The following is a 20,955-nucleotide window of genomic DNA, read 5'->3' as shown; positions in this document are numbered from 1 at the left end:
ACACACACACACACACCACACACACACACACACACACACACACAGCCTATCACTCCAAAAGACCCATTTGATAGTTTTTACACTATATAATTCATGGCCGTATAATTCAACTTGTTGGCACAAATAAAAGTGGAAGTGGAGCAAGCAGATACTTCCATGCATGGCTGCTTAATTGACCATTTGCTAAACAGTAGGCTGTTATTTGCTTTTGCTACATTTCAATAACGAGTTTTAGTGAGTAAATAACAAGAATAATCTCAAAGAAGTTAAATAATAATTTATTATGTTTTCTTTTATAATCATTTGATAGGATATATATATATATATTGCAAGTTAGCCTATAGGCTTACTTTGTTACTGGCTTTGTTCACTTGTGAGATTGGTTAGATTTTTTTGTGATGAGGTGAGCAATTTCTGATATATGCTTATTAAAACCGTATGAAAGAAAAACATTACAAGTTCAAACCAGCTGATTCTCCTTTGCAGACGTGTAAACAAGGAATGACAATGAAAATGGCAAAATTATCCAACAACATATTAATTGTCATATTATAAAATGTCTGTCAAATGACAATTTTTGGTACTTATCCGTTGAGACTTGCTGCAAATCGGGATTACCAACGCCTTGGCTTTCGAAAGCAATGTCTAAATTACCTCGACGTTTCAGTATAAGGTGAATAAGTACAACCATCACCAAAATAACAACGACAATACATACTAACATTCCAAGAAGACCTCCCGCCTTTACAGTGAAAGGGCGCTCAGTTGGATGCTTGGCACTTGGTGTATATGGTGTCGTAAAACCTGAACCCTCCGATGTTTCTCTGTCAACACAATCATATTCACCAACCAAGTCGAATCCCTCGTCACAAGAACACAGGTAACCTCCATAAGTATTTGTGCAATTATGGTGGCAGTAAGAATCCATCTCACATTCATCTATGTCGACACAAATTGACGACCCATTTCTGTCATCGAGTAAGTAACCTATTGGACAGTAGCATTGATATGTTTTACTACGATCACATTCGGTGGGACACTCTTCTGCTAAACAAAGTAATTGACACCTGTTGGTGTCTTCTGTCATTGAAATGAATCCATCAAAACAGGAACAAATGTAACTGCCTATCGTGTTCGTGCATTCGTGGTCACATGGACCCATGTAGCATTCATCCACATCGACGCATTTGTCATATTCCAACTCATATCCCTTCTGGCATTTGCATTCAAATCCACCAAGAGTAGGCCTATTGACACATTCCATGTTTTGTCCCTGGCACTGTCCATCCTCGACACAATAATCAATGTCTTTGCACTCCTTCCCATCTTCTGCAAGTGCGTACCCATGGTGACACATGCAAGCGTAGCTGTCATCTTTTTTCTGGCAGAGATGCGCGCACCCTGAGTTATGGCAGAGGTCATTTAGCGCATATTCACATGTGACGTTGTTGTCCTGGAGAGTTTTTCCAGGTGGACAGGTGCATACAGGTTCATTGTTAACTGAGGAACAGTCATGCGAACAGCCACCATTAAATACCTCGCAATTCCATGGTGCTTGTATCCACTGTTCAAAGTGACATATATATTTCGATCCGAGGGATTTGAGCGTTGCAATGGTTCCCAGGGGTAATACCAGTAGGTTGTCTCCCTTGAACCCCAATGGGTTGTCGTACAGAACGGATTCGTCCCCTTTTACCATGACATGTTGGCAAGGACTGTCAAGTTTATATTCACAAATAAATCCATCTATTTTACTGTTGCATGGCTGTTCCTTCCATTCAAAGTCGTATTTTGATATTGAAATGCATTTTGAGGAGCAGACATCATCAAAGCGTCCCCAGTTCTGGAACTCCGTTTCATTATCTCCAGTTATCCACCTGTACCCTCGTAAACCCAACGCTTGGTCGGGGCATTGCCCGCTCGGTAGCTGCAAACCAATCCAATAATTTCCAGTATGGATACCGAGTAATATTAAAAGGATGCTATGCGATATCAAAGATCGCACTGTCATTAAATGTCCATTATGCCCATTATTATCCTCACAATGTTTTTGTGCCGTTCCAAAGTCGACTTGGTCCTGGAAAACCGCAAAACACTGCTTCTCGATGCAGTATCCGCCACGAGGGGCTTCTCCCTTGACTCTCAAAAGGAATGTTAACGCAACGAGTATTCCTACAGTATCCCTCATTTTTTAAATAATAGCCTACGCCTCCAATCAAATATAACAATTTCGCATATAATTTAGAGATGTAGGCTACTCGGCTCCTCTGCTTATAAAGCACGGTTTGATAAGTAGAATGGAACGTTAAGACTGCTGATAACTGCCATTTATAAAAGCCTCCCTCCATGTTTTCGATTGATCAAGGAAGGAAGTTCCTTTTTGGATGGCGTAGTTGCTGACTAAGAACAAACAAGTTCTCTCTTAACCTGTAGTTGGGCAGGGCTGCAACCTAGACTCAGGGGTAGACTTAACATAGTAAAAGTAAATGTATTAAGGCTCAAATTTGTATGATATGTTACGTTTTGTATTGTACGTCTTCCTTTGTGAATATCCATTATCCATTTTGTAAGAATTACAATTTGTATGATATGTTACGAAGTACAATTTGTACAATATCTTACGAATTTCAATTCATACAATGTCTTACGAAATTGCAAAATGTATAATATGTTATGAATTCCAATTTGTTGTGGCAAAAGTTAGCTAGGCTGCTAACGCTAATGTTAGCTAGGTTGCTAACGTTAGCTAGGCTAGGGGTTAGGGGTTAATGTTAGGGTTAGGAGTTAGGTTAAAGGGTTGAGGTTAGGGGAAGGGTTAGCTAACATGGTAAGTAGTTGCAAAGTAACAAAAAAGTAGTAAGTAGTTGCAAAGTTGCTAATTAGATCGAATGCTTAGGTTGTCCGTGATCAGCCAACCACCCTACTTTCGTTTTTTGGCCTTAAGTAATCTTATGTAACCATACCAAACTTAACCTACTGTATCATACTAATATGAATGTCCCGATTTTACTATTACTTTGTTACGTCTAGTCTATGAGACCAGGCGGGCCCATCATCCCGTATTACTAGTGCCATCGTGTCACTGACGCATGCGCCCACACACASGCCCCCCCCCCCCCCCCCKKKTRSKTARRTGTAGTAGGCTATAGTCCAATAATCAAATTGCTAAATGTAAGGCCTAAAATGTAAGTTAAAATCATTGCAAAATATATTTAATATATTTAAATCATTGCAAAATCCAAAAACGTAGATAACGTAGATCTTTCAGTGTTTGCTGCTTAATTTGCTCCCTTTTCTAGTATTTACAGGTCTATCTCTCATGAGTATGCCTCACATTCTGAGCTATTTTAGGATTCATTTTAGAACCCCTGTATATCCACAAGTAGAAATCCTGAAGACAGACACCATCTTCATGAGGTCATTTAAAGACAATATGTTTTAAGATATATTAGAATACATGAATTATTATGTTATTACATAGGCTATGCCGAATATTTAGAGGCAACCAAGATAATATCTGGGTCTCTCTGTTTGTCCAGAGGTGGTAGCCTAGGAGGAGTAGGAACATGATCACTCAGGGGGAGATTGAATCATGAGTGGCACAAATGCACCACAGGAAGTGGAAGGTGGGCTTACTTCCTCTAAGCCCACCCCACAATTTATGTTACTAGATAGAGATTGCATGTTATTTCAGCGCTCCCATATTTCCTTTAATAAAATGGGTGGAGTGAGAGAAATGGGGAATGGAGTGGAAGTGGGTGTGGTTTTGTTCATGCAACGGAAACAAAACCTGTCCAACCCTCATATTTGATTAGTCCTACTGATTGGTATGCTGTCACAATGAAGTCCACTATGTAGGCTACATTGTATGATAAGTAGTGCCATTTGTAGATTATTGTTGGCTGCTTGATATACCTGGAAAAAATGTCATGTCTCTTTGGCATATTTATTTAAAACTTACAAGGGGAAACTTCAAGATGTGTCTGCAGACTGTTTATTTTTGGAACCAAAGATATCCAGAACGGAAGAAACCTTGCCTGTTCTTTCCAACACTTATGTTTGTATAGCCACATTCTGACAGAGACAGCTTTGTTGGTGCCACCAACAACATATCCGAAGCCTATCATTGAGTAAACAATACCTCAAAGGGGCCCACTTCTTTGAGTCCACTGCAAGACAAGTCTTTCATATGGGATGGAGGAAATGGGAGGTCTTCCCCTGCAGCGTGTAGCCGGGGATAAGGAGAAAGGGGAAAGGTATTTACCGATGACCTTCCCAGTATCAAAACCCCTGGGAGTGATTTCTCTCTGAGTCAGCATTGTCGGAAGATGCCAGCCATATCCTGTGATGGCTACTCCCAACCAACTCTACATTGATGATAACTTTTATGAAAATGGCCGAAATGACCTTGAATAAGATTCACTCATGTTGTCGTAATGGAAAACTATAGACTGTGGAGAATGATGGAAGACACTTATTAAATCATATGTAAACATGTCATATTTTGAATATTTTCCTATGTTTAAAAGTTACCATTTTGGCAGAATTTTGTCAAAAGCATTGCATGTTATGAGCTGCAATCTGCAATCTGCTCATAACTTGCATAGCAATGTAATTTGAGACAGTGATTATGATCCCACATACATGTAGGCTACAAGGAAGTTCCATTTCTATTTGCCATGTGTAATAAAGAAATTAGAAATCTTACTCACTCACATATATTATCTTGGAAGTGCCAAACCCAGCAACCATGTAATCTGATTCTAGTGTATACAATTCCGCTCAATTTAATTTGGCATTCCTCAGACTATTGCTAGTGACCCAACCCAGCCATTCATATTTTGGTATTCTGTCTGCCACAGCCAACCTTACTTTCTTTTGTCAACCCTTTCTGCTTCATCCTAAGGAATTGACTGTTAGGATATTGTGTTTCGCCGCCTGAGACACACATAATCGCAGTGTAAGTAATGGTCGATCCACCGCATCAATGGCAGGAAAGGGCTTCACGGGACTCTTAAGCCTTGTTRACACTGGCAGTTTGAAGTGACACTCATGGGTGGTTTGAAATCAGATATAAATCTGATTCCTGGCCATGCTACTTGGTCAAATATTACCAAAATATGACCAAATATGATTTATTTTCCCCCAAGTGGTTTGTAGACTGTTATTTGGCATATCTTGTTGCTTGCTAGTTACTCTGTTGACAGTGTGAAGAGAACATGTGGTAACTAACTAGCTTGTTAATTGTTTACAAACAAATTAYTGAATGTGCTAGCAAGCTAAACAGCTACCTAGCTAGCTAGTTGACTGCTGTGGCTAACCAAAAATGCCTTATTTTGAAAGTTGATTATCCTTTGAGGCTTTTTAAGTGTTAAAAGTGTTTAAAAACATTTTTTGTTGATTTCACATTGAATTCACGTTAGTTGACAACTCAACCAAATGTAAATCAAAACTAGAGGTTGAACTGACGTCTGTGTCCAGTGGGTCTCTGTGACACTTTATTTGCTGGAATCTGGTTAATTTAATTCAGAGGGCCTGCTGAATAAAGCAAGATTATTAGCAGGCTGTCTGTGTTGGCAGCGTGGTCTGACTTGATTCTAAGAGATGTGCTTGTGTTGGAATGTGTGTTCACACACAGTACTTTAGGGCCTCTCCAACAGGCGATCACACAGAGACTCTTGCTATTGCCAGCATTCGCTTACTACTGAGAAAAGAACGGAGTGGTTTGGACGCATTGTAATAATCTGTTTCCAGCAATTGTGTTGTGCCACTCAGTACATGCAAAGAAAAGGGCCATTTAATCAGGTTGACAGAACTCCAGAGACAGGAAAACAAACTCTGACATGTCATAGCCTCTGCTTTATCATATCCTATCTAAACAGACTACTGGTAGTTGCAGGCAAACCCATGTACTCATAGCTTGGAGAGTGGTGTCGGTAGACAAGTAGATATGTCAGAATGAGCTACAAATAATTTAGTTTGCGGTCTTTTGCTGACTCACGCATTTCATTTAAGAATTTCCAGACTTTTAAGAGAGAAATGCATTGTAATCTCGTTTACCAGCCTCTCTGAAGGACTTTAACTTGCAACCTTAAATCAATGATTACTTGGTTCAAAGCAGAGTCACATCATTGTCATGTTTTTCTTTAGTCATTACTAGAACCCTGACCAGGAATCGCCTATAACTAGGGCCCTAACAAGTTTTTGGATAGGCAATTCTTTCCCCCAAGATACTATTTCCCTAGACATGACTAATTCCTCATTAAAGCAAATATTTCTCCTTTCTCCTTCTTCCTACACACCGTTTCCATCCCCATGATCATGGGGAGCAGGAACAACCCTATGGTTCTCAACATCTCCCCTCTGTGAAAAATAAGCCTTCCCGAGAGTTGGCAACTCTGGCACGATGACAGGAATGTTATGAACTTGTGACAATCCCTGTTACAAGAACAGCCACTTCTGGCTGGGCCTCAGCTGGACCATGCACAACTCTTCAACTCTCAAGTCGGAGATGAGGGGTACTCATAGTCCAAACAGCACATAACTTCAGAGGCTAGAAAGTCAACACAAACACAAGGACTCATTTGTTTTCACCTACTGGGAATTACATCACATTTAAAGAGGCTGAATTACATGGTGAGAGTAGACATCTCGTGACATGGCAGGGAAGGATGAAAAGGCTCCATACACAGCACTAAGGATTTGTAGTTTATTGTACCAGCTCCTGTATGTTTCACAAGACTAGTCTATTGAGGAAGTGAAATGTTCTTTTGTATTCCCCTTTTTGGACATGTTTGCATAAATATGACCTGTCATCTCTAAAGTCTCCAATACCTAACTACCGTTGTGTCCATGATCCCATGCCTGGGATTCTAGCTGAGCTAGGCCAGTGTGTGTGAAATATGGAGGACAGGAGTCCTCTTGGAAGAGCACTTGAGGGAGGAACTTGACTTCAGATGAAAGTTACTTGCCTCTGATAATTACTCAGTACCCAGGCGGGCCCTGGGCAATGGGTAATTATCAGAGGCCTGTACATTCTGGAATGCTTGACCCCTCTCCATGTATGCCTGGGAACAGTTCGCCCTGAACAGGGAGGCCTATAGCTAACCGCTACTTAGCCCACATTGTTCTTAGAATAACTAGCATCAGAGAGCCTAGGGAAATTACCCACCTGCTCTGCTCTTCCCAGATAAGGATTACATTAACCACAAATATCATTAGTGCTTAGCTCCCAAGTGAGGTGTTATCAAGCCATAGGTATTCGACCCTCAGACAAAATCAAGCTCATGATAATTTAGAAAAAACCTAATCCAATGAAATGATGGTTATGGTTTGGGGAGGTTGAAGGAGGCACATTCTTGTGTACACTTTCCCCCAGAGCAACATGAACAGATTCSTCCCTCATCTGGAAACAATATTTATTAATTCAGCAGGACTGAGTGAACTCGGCCAGATCTTTTCATGCACCCTGCGACATCTGGAAAAAATATGTGATCCCAGCAAAATGCCTGAAGCCTCCTGTAGTTATCACTGTTCACTTTCTCCAAGAGGTATTTTAGGCATTTTGACATTTGTTAAACCCCTGCTATGCATTCAAATGTAAGGATTTATCATTGCCCTTACAAAAAAAACATGTCATGTAAAAAAACGGCATTTAACATGTGAAAATCACTTTTATGTGGAATTGCAAGTTCACATTGTCACGGCCGTCAACAGAAGTGGACCAAGGTGCAGCGTGGTGAGCGTACATCTTCCTTTTATTAGGAATGACGCCGACAAAAACAATAAACAATACAAAAACGACCGTGAAGCTAAAGAGTTATAGTGCCACAAACAAAGTTAACTTCCCACACTGAAAGGAGGGAAAAGGGCTACCTAAGTATGGTTCCCAATCAGAGACAACGATAGACAGCTGTCCCTGATTGAGAACCATACCCGGCCAAAACATAGAAATACAAAATCATAGAAAACAAAAACATAGAATGCCCACACCAAATCACACCCTGACCAAACCAAATAGAGACATAAAAAGGCTCTCTAAGGTCAGGGCGTGACAGTAAGGTGCGGACTCCGGCCACAAAACCTGAACCTATAGGGGAGGGTCTAGGTGGGCATCTATCCGCGGTGGCGGCTCAGGTGCGGGACATAGACCCCGCTCCACCACTGGCTCACCCTACTTTGGTGGCACCTCTGGTGCGGGGACCCTCATCACCGACCCCGGACTGGGGACCCTCGTTGCGGGCCCCGGACTGGGCACCCTCGTTGCGGGCCCCGGCACTGGGGGACCGTCGCTGGAGGCTCATCGGACTGGAGACGCTCGCTGGAGGCTTCCGGGACTGCGGGACCAGTCAGCTGGAAGGCTCCGGGACGGGGGGACCGTACGGCTGGAGGCTCCGGACTGGGGACCGTCGCTGAGGCTCCGGACTGGGAGACCGTCGTGGAGAGCTCCGAACTGGTGACCGTGGCTGGAAGACTCCACGGATGGGGACGCGTCGCTGGAGACCTCCGGACTGTGACGGGCGTGCTTGAGGCTCCGGACTGGGGGACCGTCGCTGGAGGCACCGGACTGGGGGACGCGTCGCTGAGGCTCCGGCTGGAGCCGTCGCTGGAGGCTCCGGACTGGAGACCGTCGCTGGAGAATCACGGACTGGGAACCGTCGCTGGGGACTCCGGACTGGGGGACCGTCGCTGGAGGACTCCGGACTGGGACCGTCGCTGGAGGCTCCGACTGGGAGCGTCGGGACCGTCGCTGAGCTCCGGACTGGAGACCGTCGCTGCAGGCTCCGGACTGGGACCGTCGCTGGAGGCTCCGGACTTGGAGACCGTCGCTGGAGGCTCCGGATCGTGGAGAGGGCCCGTCGCTGGAGGCTCCGGACTGAGGGACCGTCGTTTGGAGCTCCGGACTGGTGACCGTCGCTGGAGGCTCCGGACTGGAGGGCCGTCGCTGGAGGCTCCGGATCTGGGGACCGTCGCTGGGAGACTCCGGACTGGGCACCCTCGTTGCGGGCTCCCGGACTGAGGACCGTCCGCTGGAGGACGTCCGGACTGGAGACCGTCGCTGGAGGCTCCGGACTGGGGACCGTCGCTGGAGGCTCCGGACTGGAGACCGTAGCGCTGCGGATGGCTGCGGATGGAGGACCGTTGCTGGAAGACTGCAGGGGACCGTCGTCTGTGGCGCGAGCGGACCGGTCGCTGGAGAATCCGGAACTGGAGTTGACTCTCGCTAGCTCCGGACTGGGGAGGCGCCGGTCGCTGTTGAGACCGTCGCTGAGACGGTTCCGGACTGGGAGGGACCGTCGCTGGAGGCTTCGGACTGGAGGCCGTCGCTGGAGGCTCCGGACTGGAGGCCGTCGCTGGAGGCTCCGGACTGGGGACCGTCGCTGGAGGCTCCATATTATGCAAGCATGTTCACGTGTTTGCTACAGTATTTTTTGTTAATGAAGCAGGCACTTTGTTGTAAAGCAAAGCATGCTTCTTTTATAGACAAATACACATCACACTGGTTTCCTTTCATTGTGTTCATGTTCTCCTGTTGATCTCAATCCACCAGGAGCCTGGAACCCTGTGGGCACCCCAACCCAGACACCGTCCTGCTCAGCCGGCTGCCGGCTGGGGAAAGACACACTGCTGTTACAAGCCAACACAAATGGGGACTTTCACTTAAGAGTCACCTCTGACTTTCCATTACTGTGTTTTAGGTCTGTTTACATCTGTTGTGGTGATTCCTGGACATTTGACATTATTTGGTTTGGCAACAGAGTGCTTTGTGATGATTCTGTCACCTCAAGAGAAACCCACGCACCCCACAGACTTCTTACTCAGCATGTGGTGGTCATGTGTAAGCATTGTTGTCATCAGTGACCTGCTGCTTCTGTCTGGCTTGCATCATCTTGCTGTGTGCCAGTGGACACATTTCGGCCGATCGGGTCTGATCAGAAGCAGTGAGTAAAGAGTGAGTATGTATGTGGTGATGTCACTGAGGGGGAAAAAACAGACAGCCTGTGTTACTACCCTGGACAGATGTTATTATGACATCTTTGAGACGTCACAACGTGGAGAAATCACTTCCTTTTTATAATTATAAAAATCATTCACACAATTATAATCGTCATCAGAGTTTGGCAAGTAAAGCAATACTTATTCTCCCACTTGCTCACTACAGCATAAGTCACAATGTTCTCTCCAACTCCACTGGGGATCTTGTAGTTTTATGTCACACAAGACCAGTGGAGGCTGCTGAGGGGAGGACGGCTCATAGTAATGGCTGGAATGGAGTAAATGGAATGGTATCAACCAATGGAAACCACATGTTTGATACCATTCCACTGACTCCATTCCAGCCATTATTATGAGCCTTCCTCCCTTCAGCAGCTTCCACTTCAAGACTCATAGTAAGATGACGACAGTAATGACAAGAAGTTTGTAGTCCAACTGTGGCCAAATTACTCAGCTGACAGACCAATCCATGGTTACAAGGTATTGATATTTCAACGTTTACACTTAGAGATCTACAACCTCTCACATTTGGTCCAAAACCATGACATTTTCTTCGGCATTACCTGGCATTCTTTTCTGTATTTACGAGAAGGTACATTGGGTTGGTCAGTGATTCAGTATTCCTTTGGGCACCAGGAGGAAAATGTGATTAGGTACAGTATAATATGCTTGGTGTGCCTTAGACTTACACATAAAGTTTATGAAAGAAGAGAATTTCAGATCATTCAAGTGCACAATATGTTGGACTCCACAATTATCCTGTCTTGACGACTTGACCACTGATTTAACGACTGATTTAAATGACATCAAACCCCATTAAAACCTTAAAACAATTATTTRCCCAAAGCTCTTGTTAATTTAGCTCTGATTTGAGCTTTCCAATATTGTGAGTGGGGGAAATGGCCATCTTGGCCTGACAAACATATTTTCAATTCCAATGTCCTTTGGTTGTTGTGATTGGCAATGACAAGCAAACCCATGGAAACATTTGCACAGGTCATGGAAATGTTTGCACAGGTCTGAACATATTCCCTCACATCCTCAAGCATCCCTATGCCAAGTTATTGTTTCCTTGTACATGGAATCCAACCTGCATAGGGACTGCTGAACTCCATAAATATACCTTATAAATATGTATTTTTGCACTTCTGTCATTTTTTACAGATATTTTCCAGCAGCTGACAGGATGATTGAGTCCTTCCACAAAAACGTTGACCATTGTTACCGTGTCCCCATCAGGACACCCTTTATGTGTCATATCTTTAAACTGTATTGACAGAATGTAACACTTAGATTTCCAGGTGTTCAAATGTCATAGGTTTATTTTTAAAAACTGAACAGAAGTGTCAAATCACCAAACAGTCACCTGCTAGTCTTCCCGTCTGTTGATTTATTGGAAGAAGAAAAAACGACTGGAAGAACAGAGGAAAGTGACTTGGCACAAAATTGTCTCCATATAAAAGTTTCAAAATACCCCAGTCTTGGAAATGATTCCAAACGGTCTGGGCGTGTATCTGAGCTTAATTCATCCCTGTGTTTCATCTTGTGACTAAGAAATCAGTAAGGAGACGGTGGAGACCAATAACAGAGTATTTCCTAATACCGTGTTGGAAGCAACAACATGGCAGTATCAGCCAAATTCTCATCTAAACTCATTTTAAACAGAAGGGTTGAAAGCTGCTCTCCGCTCCAGTTAATTTATTTGTTAAATGTAAGACTTCAGATCAGCAGCCTAATGTTCCTTGTAAATCTTAAGACTTTTTAACTACATCTTCAATGGAGCGATTATGGTTGAATTCGGGTTGCCATTGCTTCCATGATGCCTCCTTTAGAATGTGAGAACAACCCATAAATGGATGAGTATATTCAACTGTAGCGCACAACATTTGCTCTGAATTCTATGTAAATGCCACTAGAGCGCTTAACGTATGCCCCACAAACTATAACAACCAATGGGTGATTATAAACCATGGCCTGTGGTGTTAAGGTCATAACACAACTCCAGCTACCCCTTACTTACTGCACTCCTCAGTGAGTTTCTGACATTCTATGTGTGTTTCTTTGGATATATTACTACACAGTACATTCACATATGAAGTCTTACATGTAATGATGCATTGGGGATGTAACAGAACATTCAGTACAGAAATATTAGGATGACATTAGGAACAGCTGCAGACATTACTCAGGTCACACACGCACCCATCAGTGTTGACATCATGTTCTTCTAGAGAAGAGTGAGAGAGAGTCTGTGTGCGCGAGAGAGAAGGTAGAATGAGCTCTTGCAAACATTCATGAGAAGTTCCATCCACTACATATTTTTTCAATTTTGAAACAGGAAGTTCCTTTCTTTCTTTCTCAGGGCTGTTGCCAACTTCACCACCAGTCAGAATCTGTTGTATCGCAGCAGCCCAGGCAGCCTTTCTGATGTCACTCTGTCTCTGTGTTCGCTTCACTGATTTGTTTCATTTTATGTGAGGTTTACCATGGAAATAGCAATGATGAGTAATCTGTTCTAAAAGCACAGCCAATGACATGGTGTACCTACACTAGAGCCAGGAGTTGGTACTGACTATGAGACCTGAGCAGGAAAAACTCTGTCCCTAGTCCCTAAAATGATAGTTTTCACATGAAATTACTATGCTCATTGAACACTGTAATTTAAAGTAAGTGCTTCAATCTCCACAATAACACATTGTTGCACTCTTGCTGTGAAATCCAAATTTAAAGTTTGCCKGAGTTTAAAGGGCAATTGACCCTTGGCTAAGCCCCGTCCCCCTTGGTTACTGTTGCAACCTAGGACAGCATTTTCCARGAAGCCCAATTCCCCATTCAACCACAAATCAAATCAAATCAAATGTATTTATATAGCCCTTCTTACATCAGCTGATATCTCAAAGTGCTGTACAGAAACCCAGCCTAAAACCCCAAACAGCAAGCAATGCAGGTGTAGAAGCCCGGTGGCTAGGAAAAACTCCCTAGAAAGGCAAAAACCTAGGAAGAAACCTAGAGAGGAACCAGGCTATGAGGGGTGGCCAGTCCTCTTCTGGCTGTGCCGGGTGGAGATTATAACAGAACATGGCCAAATGTTCAAATGTTCATAAATGATCAGCATGTCAAATAATAATAATCACAGTAGTTGTCGAGGGTGCAGCAAGTCAGCACCTCAGGAGTAAATGTCAGTTGGCTTTTCATAGCCGATCATTAAGAGTATCTCTACCGCTCCTTGGTCTCTAGAAAGTTTAAAACAGCAGGTCTGGACAGGTAGCACGTCCGGTGAACAGGTCAGGGTTCCATAGCCGCAGGCAGAACAGTTGAAACTGGAGCAGCAGCACGGCCAGGTGGACTGGGACAGCAAGGAGTCATCATGCCAGGTAGTCCTGAGGCATGGTCCTAGGGCTCAGGTCCTCCGAGAGAGAGAAAGAAAGAGGAATTAGAGAGAGCATACTTAAATTCACACAGGACACCAGATAAGATAGGAGAAGTACTCCAGATATAACAAACTGACCCTAGCCCCCCGACACATAAACTACTGCAGCATAAATACTGGAGGCTGAGACAGGAGGTCAGGAGACACTGTGGCTCCATCGGATGATACACCCGGACAGGGCCAAACAGGAAGGATATAACCCCACCCACTTTGCCAAAGCACAGCCCCCACACCACTAGAGGGATAACTTCAACCACCAACTTACCATCCTGAGACAAGGCCGAGTATAGCCCACAAAGATCTCCGCCACGGCACAACCCAAYGGGGGGCGCCAACCCAGACAGGAAGACCACGTCAGTGACTCAACCCACTCAAGTGACGCACCCCTCCAACCACACAATGAAATTAAACACAATTACTCCTGGTGCACTGTTCAATTGTTTATCCATTTAAACATAGATTTTTTAAAMAAAACTCTCAGTTTTTATCATAGCCCTCATTAGCTTTTCTGCGATTTAAACGTGAGCTTATCTGAGGTGTTGGAATTGACGGCAGTTGCTATCCATTGGAGTGCTGTGATTGCTTGCCCAAAATTCTGGGGTGGGGTTTAGCGAAAGGTCAATTGAGGCTTTGCTCAAATATATGTGCAGCTAAGTCAGATGCATCTGTGTAACTAGGCCAGATATATGATACAATTTAAATAAGTAGTTTAGAAGAAGAAAAAAGATAGTTTGGTCATCAGATGCTCTTGCCTTGTTGAGCTTGACATATTGGTAGTCATGATAAACAACTATAATTCCTTTCAGATTACCAGAGTCTATAATCAACGTGACCATCAATTCATTTCAGCTCATTTTCATAACCAAAATGACCTTTTGGCTTTTGGAGCCCCTCCAGACCATGGTGAATTATGAGAGTGGAGCTGTTGATATTCAAGTAATAGATGTCTCTTCTATTGCTTTCCCAYAACTTCTCCACAGTAGTCGCTGGTTTACCACGCCAGTGTTCTGCAGGCCGTGCGTGTTCTACAGAAGCTGGCAACAGGGCCAGCTGCTTTCTTTGGGAATCCTCCATTATCTGTGTCCTGAGTCTTTGTTGAGACTTTTACGAAACATCAAGCCTCGAAAAGAGCGAGGAATTTACCTTTGCATTCCTATTAAAGTACGCCATGTGATGACACTTCACAATTTACAGAGGTTTTGTAAGTTTGTGCATTTGGTTCCACAGGTAACCTGCAAGGAAAAAAATCCATAATAATAATAATAAATCTTAATAAATCTCTATATACTGTAAGGAAAGAGAGGAGTATCTCAGGGTTAAAAGGTGGCCGGTCCCAAATGTCACTGACTGGCACAGAGTGGTACCAGATGTACATGTTACTATATGTAGGCCAGGCCTATGTAATGAAGTTCTCCCACATACATATCTTAAAGAGTACGATATGTCAAGGAGGGTCCTAAACACCCAGACTCATGGAATGATTAATTGTAGCTACCTTAGTTACTCTCTCTTTATCTAATAGACAGGCTAACCTAGAGGGATGTAGAAAGAAACTGTTTCTGAATTCCATCAAAACATACAATCAAAATMAGATATTTAGGAAAATGAGTCTCTTGACATTATTGAAATTGGCAGACAACAAGTGGTCTAGAAGGGGTTTCAAATCCGGTCAGTTTGTTGAACTTTTCTGTTATGTAATGTGACAGTTTTACTACACACTGGGGAAAGTCTGTCTCTTTCTCACCAATTTGTTTATCTGCTCATTTGAAACACACATCACATTGCCCAGAAGGTCATGACAGGCATGGTCAAAATGTAAATGTATTCAACATATTTAATAAACACCTAAAACCTCCACCAGTTGTTATTGGTCCATTATTATTAAGTGTCCAGATGTTGGACAAATCCTCAGTATTTGTACATTACACGTAGATGAAGCTACTGCTTCCGTAGCTTTGTAAACAAATAACAAACTTTTATTTTGTTTAGCTGTTACCAAGGAGAGTACTTATTAACATGTTTCGTCACCTCCATAAGATGATCTGTTTGCCTCAAGGACTGCTGCTCTCAGTCCCCAAATTTGAATGTTTCTTTAATACACGTTAGCCACACTGCCCATATCCGCTGGCTTTCAAACATTCCTTTCCCTCTAGGACTCACAAGACTGGGTAACAGTTCAATACCGCTGTCTCACAGCTGTAGTAGTTTTAGTGCATCAAAGAACAAGGCCCTTCTTGACAACAACAAGCCTACAAGCAGAGAGGGGGAGCAACTTCAAACCAGATGTGGGATGGCAGGTAGCCTAGTGGTTAGAGCGTTGGGCCAGTAACCGAAAGGTTGCTGGATTGAATCCCTGAGCTGACAAGGTAAAAATCTGTAATTCTGCCACTGAACAAGGCAGTTAACCCACTGTTCCCCGGTAGGCTGTCATTGTAGATAAGAATTTGTTCTTAACTGACTTGCCTAGTTAAATAAAAGTTAAATTAAATGTCTCTCTCTCTGGCTCTGAAGAGCCAATAAGCTGAACTCTCTGACTCTCAAAGTGTCCTCATGTTTAGGACCAGAGTAAACTTTGTTAAGGATAATTGACTGGATCAAAACAAGCCTGTGGCTCAAACAAACTGTTAGGTTGACTCTTGTCATAATCAAAGCCAGTTTAAAGGGCACTGTTTTCCTGACCTTCCAATACAGTCATGAGGAGGGGAGTACAACTGAAGATGGTTGCAAAATCTGTCAAAGGCTTTTATCTTATTTAGAGTGGCAATAACATCTGCTGTTCAAATAAAGTAGAAACAGAATGTTAGTAGTTAGATTGATTTGAGATAGAAGGAAGGAAAGACAGAATAGTTTAGTTTATTAGGATCCCCATGACAAAGTATAGAACAGTAATAGAAAAGAACAACATAAGATATTACATGAAATAAAATAAATAGGAAAGATAGGAAAGACACCAAGAGACAACAAAAATACTCTTAACACACTATTTATATATACTGAGTGTACAAAACACTATATAACACAACTATAGTGTGTATGGTCCAAGGTGATTTTTTCCCCCAATGAACGGAGGACTTGAGGGATTTGGAAAACGTATTGAAAGGTTCAGGGTTACGGCACATCCATACAATTTGATCCCCATAAGATATAACAATGGTCTTCTGTGGAAACACTGTGGTTGAATTGGAGGCCACTCCTTTCCACCCCATTTTGTATCAAACAGTGAGACTTGGTTTGAGTAACCTGAATAGGTTGGTTGACTTCCCCTTGCAAAATAAACATGTTTTTGCATAATATCCAATCCGTGACTGAAATGTCATGCAGTAGAAAGTCTGTATAGTATAAGGCCCTTGAAATCAACTGGAAAACATTCAAAATTTCTGTTGTACACATAATGAGAATGACTTTCCCTCTACTCACGATTCAGTTGCTCTCTGACGATATTAAAGTGGAATCCCCACGTAAACACACACGCACGCACACCCCCCTTTCCCCATTCTCAATTTCCTGGCTCGAGTGATAGTTCAAGTGTTAGAGGGGTGGGTCTGCATAACTCTGTGTTCCAACTCCAGCGTGCTCTGCTCGCATCTGCTTTCAATTACGCCTCACCAGCTCATGTCATGATGCCGCCATTCTCTGTTTGGCTTGGTGCTACACTGCGGCCCAGTTCCCTCCTCCTCTTTTTTCTACGCAGACACATAACAGTGGTTAGCTTGCTTAGAGACATTGCTGAGTAGAAACAGCTGCTTAAGTCCAAAGAGAATTTCACATTGTAGAATACTGTTGTGGTATTGTGCATGATGAGGTAATCACCATTACCATAAGGCCCTGTGGAAAATATTATTATTATTTTATTTTTTACAATTGAATGATTATTCTACAAATACTAGCCTATGTAACAATACTGTTGTTATTGTAGTAATTACATTGTTACTACACATGTATAAGAGCAATTGAATGTAAAGTGTTGTAAAATATCAAGTGTCAATCAAAATAAATGTAATAGTATGTCAAATGTTTGTTGATTATAACAACTTTTGTCAGTGCTGTGTTTACTACAATTAGCAGTTTACAGATGTTACTGCAATGTTAAACCCAGGCAMTTTTAGACTAGGCAGAAAAAACTGCTTCAGAAACATTGTATTTGTACACTAGTGTTTGCCAGTAATGTCCTTGGCTCTCCAAACAATTATTCCATTAAAATAAAACCATAAATGAATGATTTGTTTGGGGGAAAAAGATTCAGTAAAATGTTATAAATGCTGGCAGTGGCATGTGTTCCGTACTTTAATGTTTCCAACCACTGCCTCTGAATTGTTTACAGGAATAAGGAAGCAAAACTTTAATTTATTAGCAATACCTACAGTATAATGCATTGGGTGTAGTCATAAGAATGCTTGTGTGGCTTAAAGCAGTCTTGAAGTGAGAAAGCATGAGAACTACTAGTAGAGAGAAGATCATGTACTGATTYCACAAAACATTAGGAACARCTTCCTAATATTTTCCCTACGAAAAGTCTCAATTCATTGGGGCATCGAAAGCATTCTGCAGGGATGCTGGCTCATGTTGACTCCATTGATCCCCAATTGAATGAAGTTAGCTGGGATGTCCTTTGTGTGGTGGATCATTCTTGATACACACAGGAAACTATTGAGCGTTAAAAAAAACAGCAGCGTTYCAGTTCTTGACACACTCAAACCGGTGCACCTGGCACCTACTACCATAACCCGTTCAAAAGCACTTAAATCTTTCGTCTTGCCCATTCACCCTCTGAATGYCACYCATACACAATCCATGCCTCAACTGTGTCAAGGCTTAAAACTCCTTCTTTAACCTGTCTCCTCCCCTTCATCTACACTCATTGAAGTGGATTTAACAAGTGACATCAATAAGGGATCATAACTTTCGATTAACCTGGTCAGTRTATGTCATGGAAAGAGCAGGTGTTCCTAATGTTTTGTACAGTCAGTGTATATATCAGCCATACTCAGCAGGCGAACCGCGGTCCGGATCTGMYCCCAGAATGGGGTCAATTCAAAAACAGAAATCTACTATGTTGAGAGCTGCAATAGTAGAATGCACAATGTGCAATTTCGAAAGTTGGTAGTGCATAGGCAGTTTCCCTCTTAWTATGTCATTCACTGACAGACGTTGGACTTAGAGAGCTATTTATATAACCTGTCAGAAATGTCCAGATGATCAACTACTAGCCCATGTTAGCTAGATCGGTAAATTAGGCTAACCAGCTGTCTAAACCTTACAAATACTGTCTGTGTGTTTGTGTTGTGTCCGTATGCGTGRGTGTGTTTTGTGTGTGTTTATGTGGTGTATGTGAATGTGTGGGGMTTTTGTGTGGGAATGACAATGGTGTGTATATAAAGTCTAATGGGTGTTTATAGGGTCAGTGAAAAAGTGTCAGCGGTGATGCAGCCAGTCAAGATGCTCTCGATAGTGRAGCTGTAGAACTTTTTGAGGATCTGAGGGCCCACGGCCCATAAATTTCAGCCTCCTGAGTGGGAAGAGGCACTGCCGTGCCCTCTGCACGACTGAGCGGGTGTGTGTGGACCATGTTAAGTCCTTAGTGATGTGGACACCAAGGAACTTGAAGCTCTTGACCAGACCCACAACAGCCCTGCTGATGTGGATGGGGGCATGCTCTCCCCTCTTTCTCCTATAGTCCACGATCAGCTCCTTGGTCTTARAAGCACAGAGCRTTTTCCATGGGTTTCCTGAATTTAAGATGGCCCTAGTGGCCCGATACTTCCCCAACAGGTAACCTTTARCTTTACCTAGATGTTTTCTACATTTCTTCAGGCTCTACATGTTTATGTGTTTTCTTTCTTTCCTGATTCTTGGCTTAATTTTTCTCTTTTTGAGAGTATGGGTTCCTTATACTAACYAACCAAAATAGGACGGCACTCATTTTACAAACATCAAATGTTTTCATTTTTACTTGTGCTTTGTTCTAGTAGAACTACATCTATGTCTTGTACTATCTAGTATTGGTATTTCTATCTGATAGTATGACATCAAGTGTCCTATATGGATACGCCAGATTATCACAGGTGTCTATACCTACCTTACAAGTTGTTTACCGACCCGTGCCTCTGACTCTTTGGCAACACATTTCCCATTTTGTAGACGGTTCTGATTAAGAGGTTGTCATTTGCATCGCAGAGCAGTGACCAATAAATAAATCAATTAAAATGTTAGATGCTAACATTGCTAGATGCTAACATGGTAACACCCCCCTCCAAAACCAAACCAAACATGGATTCCATGTTGTCTTCTCACTTTGTGTGCACAGCTGTCTGTGTTTCACACCTGACTGTCCTAGCTAATCAGCCTCATAATATYGGCATCATGTGCCACAGACAGGAAGCAGACAAGAAGTAGAATGGACGTGTYTGCGCAAACATTGACATCCATGTTCTGTTTTGATTTGGAGTTGGGTGGTAGCATCTAACAATTGGATTTCATAGTTTCTTGGGTACTGCTCGGCGATGCAAATGTCAACCTCTTAGTCTTACAGATGTACATTCGGATGTACATTTGGACATAGGAAAAGTGTCGCCAAACAGGCAGAGGCCCCGGTTGGCAAATAACTCGTCAGACACGTGCTGCTAWACAGGTACAGTCATTTGCCTCCTTCCTTGGGGCCTAAGGCACTGCATTTCAGTGCTAGAGGTATCACTACAGACCCTGGTTCGATCCAGGGCTGTATCACAACCGGCCATGATCGGGAGTCCCATAGGGCGGCGCACAATTGGCCCAGCATCATCTCGGTTAGGGGAGGGTTTGGCCGGGGAAGGCCGTCATTATAAAATAAGAATTTGTTCTTAACTGACTTGCCTAGTTAAACAAATACAAATTACTTMAATGCTTCTCCAATGTTATTCCCTAAGATGAAAAGTTATTGTTAAAATAACTGTACTAACTGTTAATAACTGTATATGTGACGGCGAGCTCTGTAGGGCTATGTGGAGATATGCTCTGATGAAGGTTGACTGACCGAAAGCTTAGCCTCTATTAAAATAAATGCGCTAGACTAATTTAGCTATCTAAAAAAAAAATTGCTGACATGGGCTAATTGAATGACTGACAGTGACTGACACCARGAGGAAAACTGCTGATACACAATCAAATTTCGAAATTGCTCCTTGTTTATTCTACTATTCTGTCAACAGTATGCTGAGACCCCGAGCAAGGGGGATTGATCCTGGGGCCTACAAAAGGGGGAGCCGCCAATAGCCCAACCCTGGTCTAGCTACTGTATTTTCTGTCTGCTGTCGCCATCTAGAGGTGAAAGTGATTAACATGTTTTCACTAGTGACTCATTACTTAGTAACTTATGACTCAGCAACATTTTTTAGGCTTGAGTCTGACCTGGAAAGTTGGCTATACTGACGAGGGTTGGTGCCACTGGTGGGTTTGACCATGCTGATTAGGGTATGGGTGGGGGAAACAGACAGATGACAGCAGTGCCGGGTGGGGTGTTAACAGATCCACGCCAGATCCGCTTTCTGTTATGG

General features: G+C 42.9%; 2 protein-coding genes across 2 annotated transcripts; both read right to left on the bottom strand.

Annotated features, from left to right (window-relative positions):
- Nucleotides 1-262: 262 nt before the first annotated feature.
- Nucleotides 263-2,392, bottom strand: LOC112068754 (thrombomodulin). The gene has a single exon (XM_024135955.2). The coding sequence runs from the start codon at nt 2,186-2,188 to the stop codon at nt 545-547; it is 1,644 nt and encodes a 547-aa protein (XP_023991723.1). The 5' UTR covers nt 2,189-2,392; the 3' UTR covers nt 263-544.
- A 5,907-nt stretch (nt 2,393-8,299) lies between these two features.
- On the bottom strand, nt 8,300-9,393 carry LOC139023980 (proline-rich protein HaeIII subfamily 1-like). Its single transcript, XM_070438292.1, has 2 exons — nt 8,996-9,393; nt 8,300-8,903 (listed from the first exon to the last, which is right to left on the bottom strand). Exons 1-2 carry the CDS (start codon nt 9,391-9,393, stop codon nt 8,300-8,302), a joined length of 1,002 nt encoding a protein of 333 aa, XP_070294393.1.
- Between the last annotated feature and the right edge of the window lie 11,562 nt (nt 9,394-20,955).

Source organism: Salvelinus sp. IW2-2015, unplaced genomic scaffold (genome assembly GCF_002910315.2).
Source record: "Salvelinus sp. IW2-2015 unplaced genomic scaffold, ASM291031v2 Un_scaffold690, whole genome shotgun sequence".
Lineage (NCBI taxonomy): Eukaryota > Metazoa > Chordata > Actinopteri > Salmoniformes > Salmonidae > Salvelinus > Salvelinus sp. IW2-2015.
This window is presented reverse-complemented; position numbering and strand designations above follow the sequence as displayed.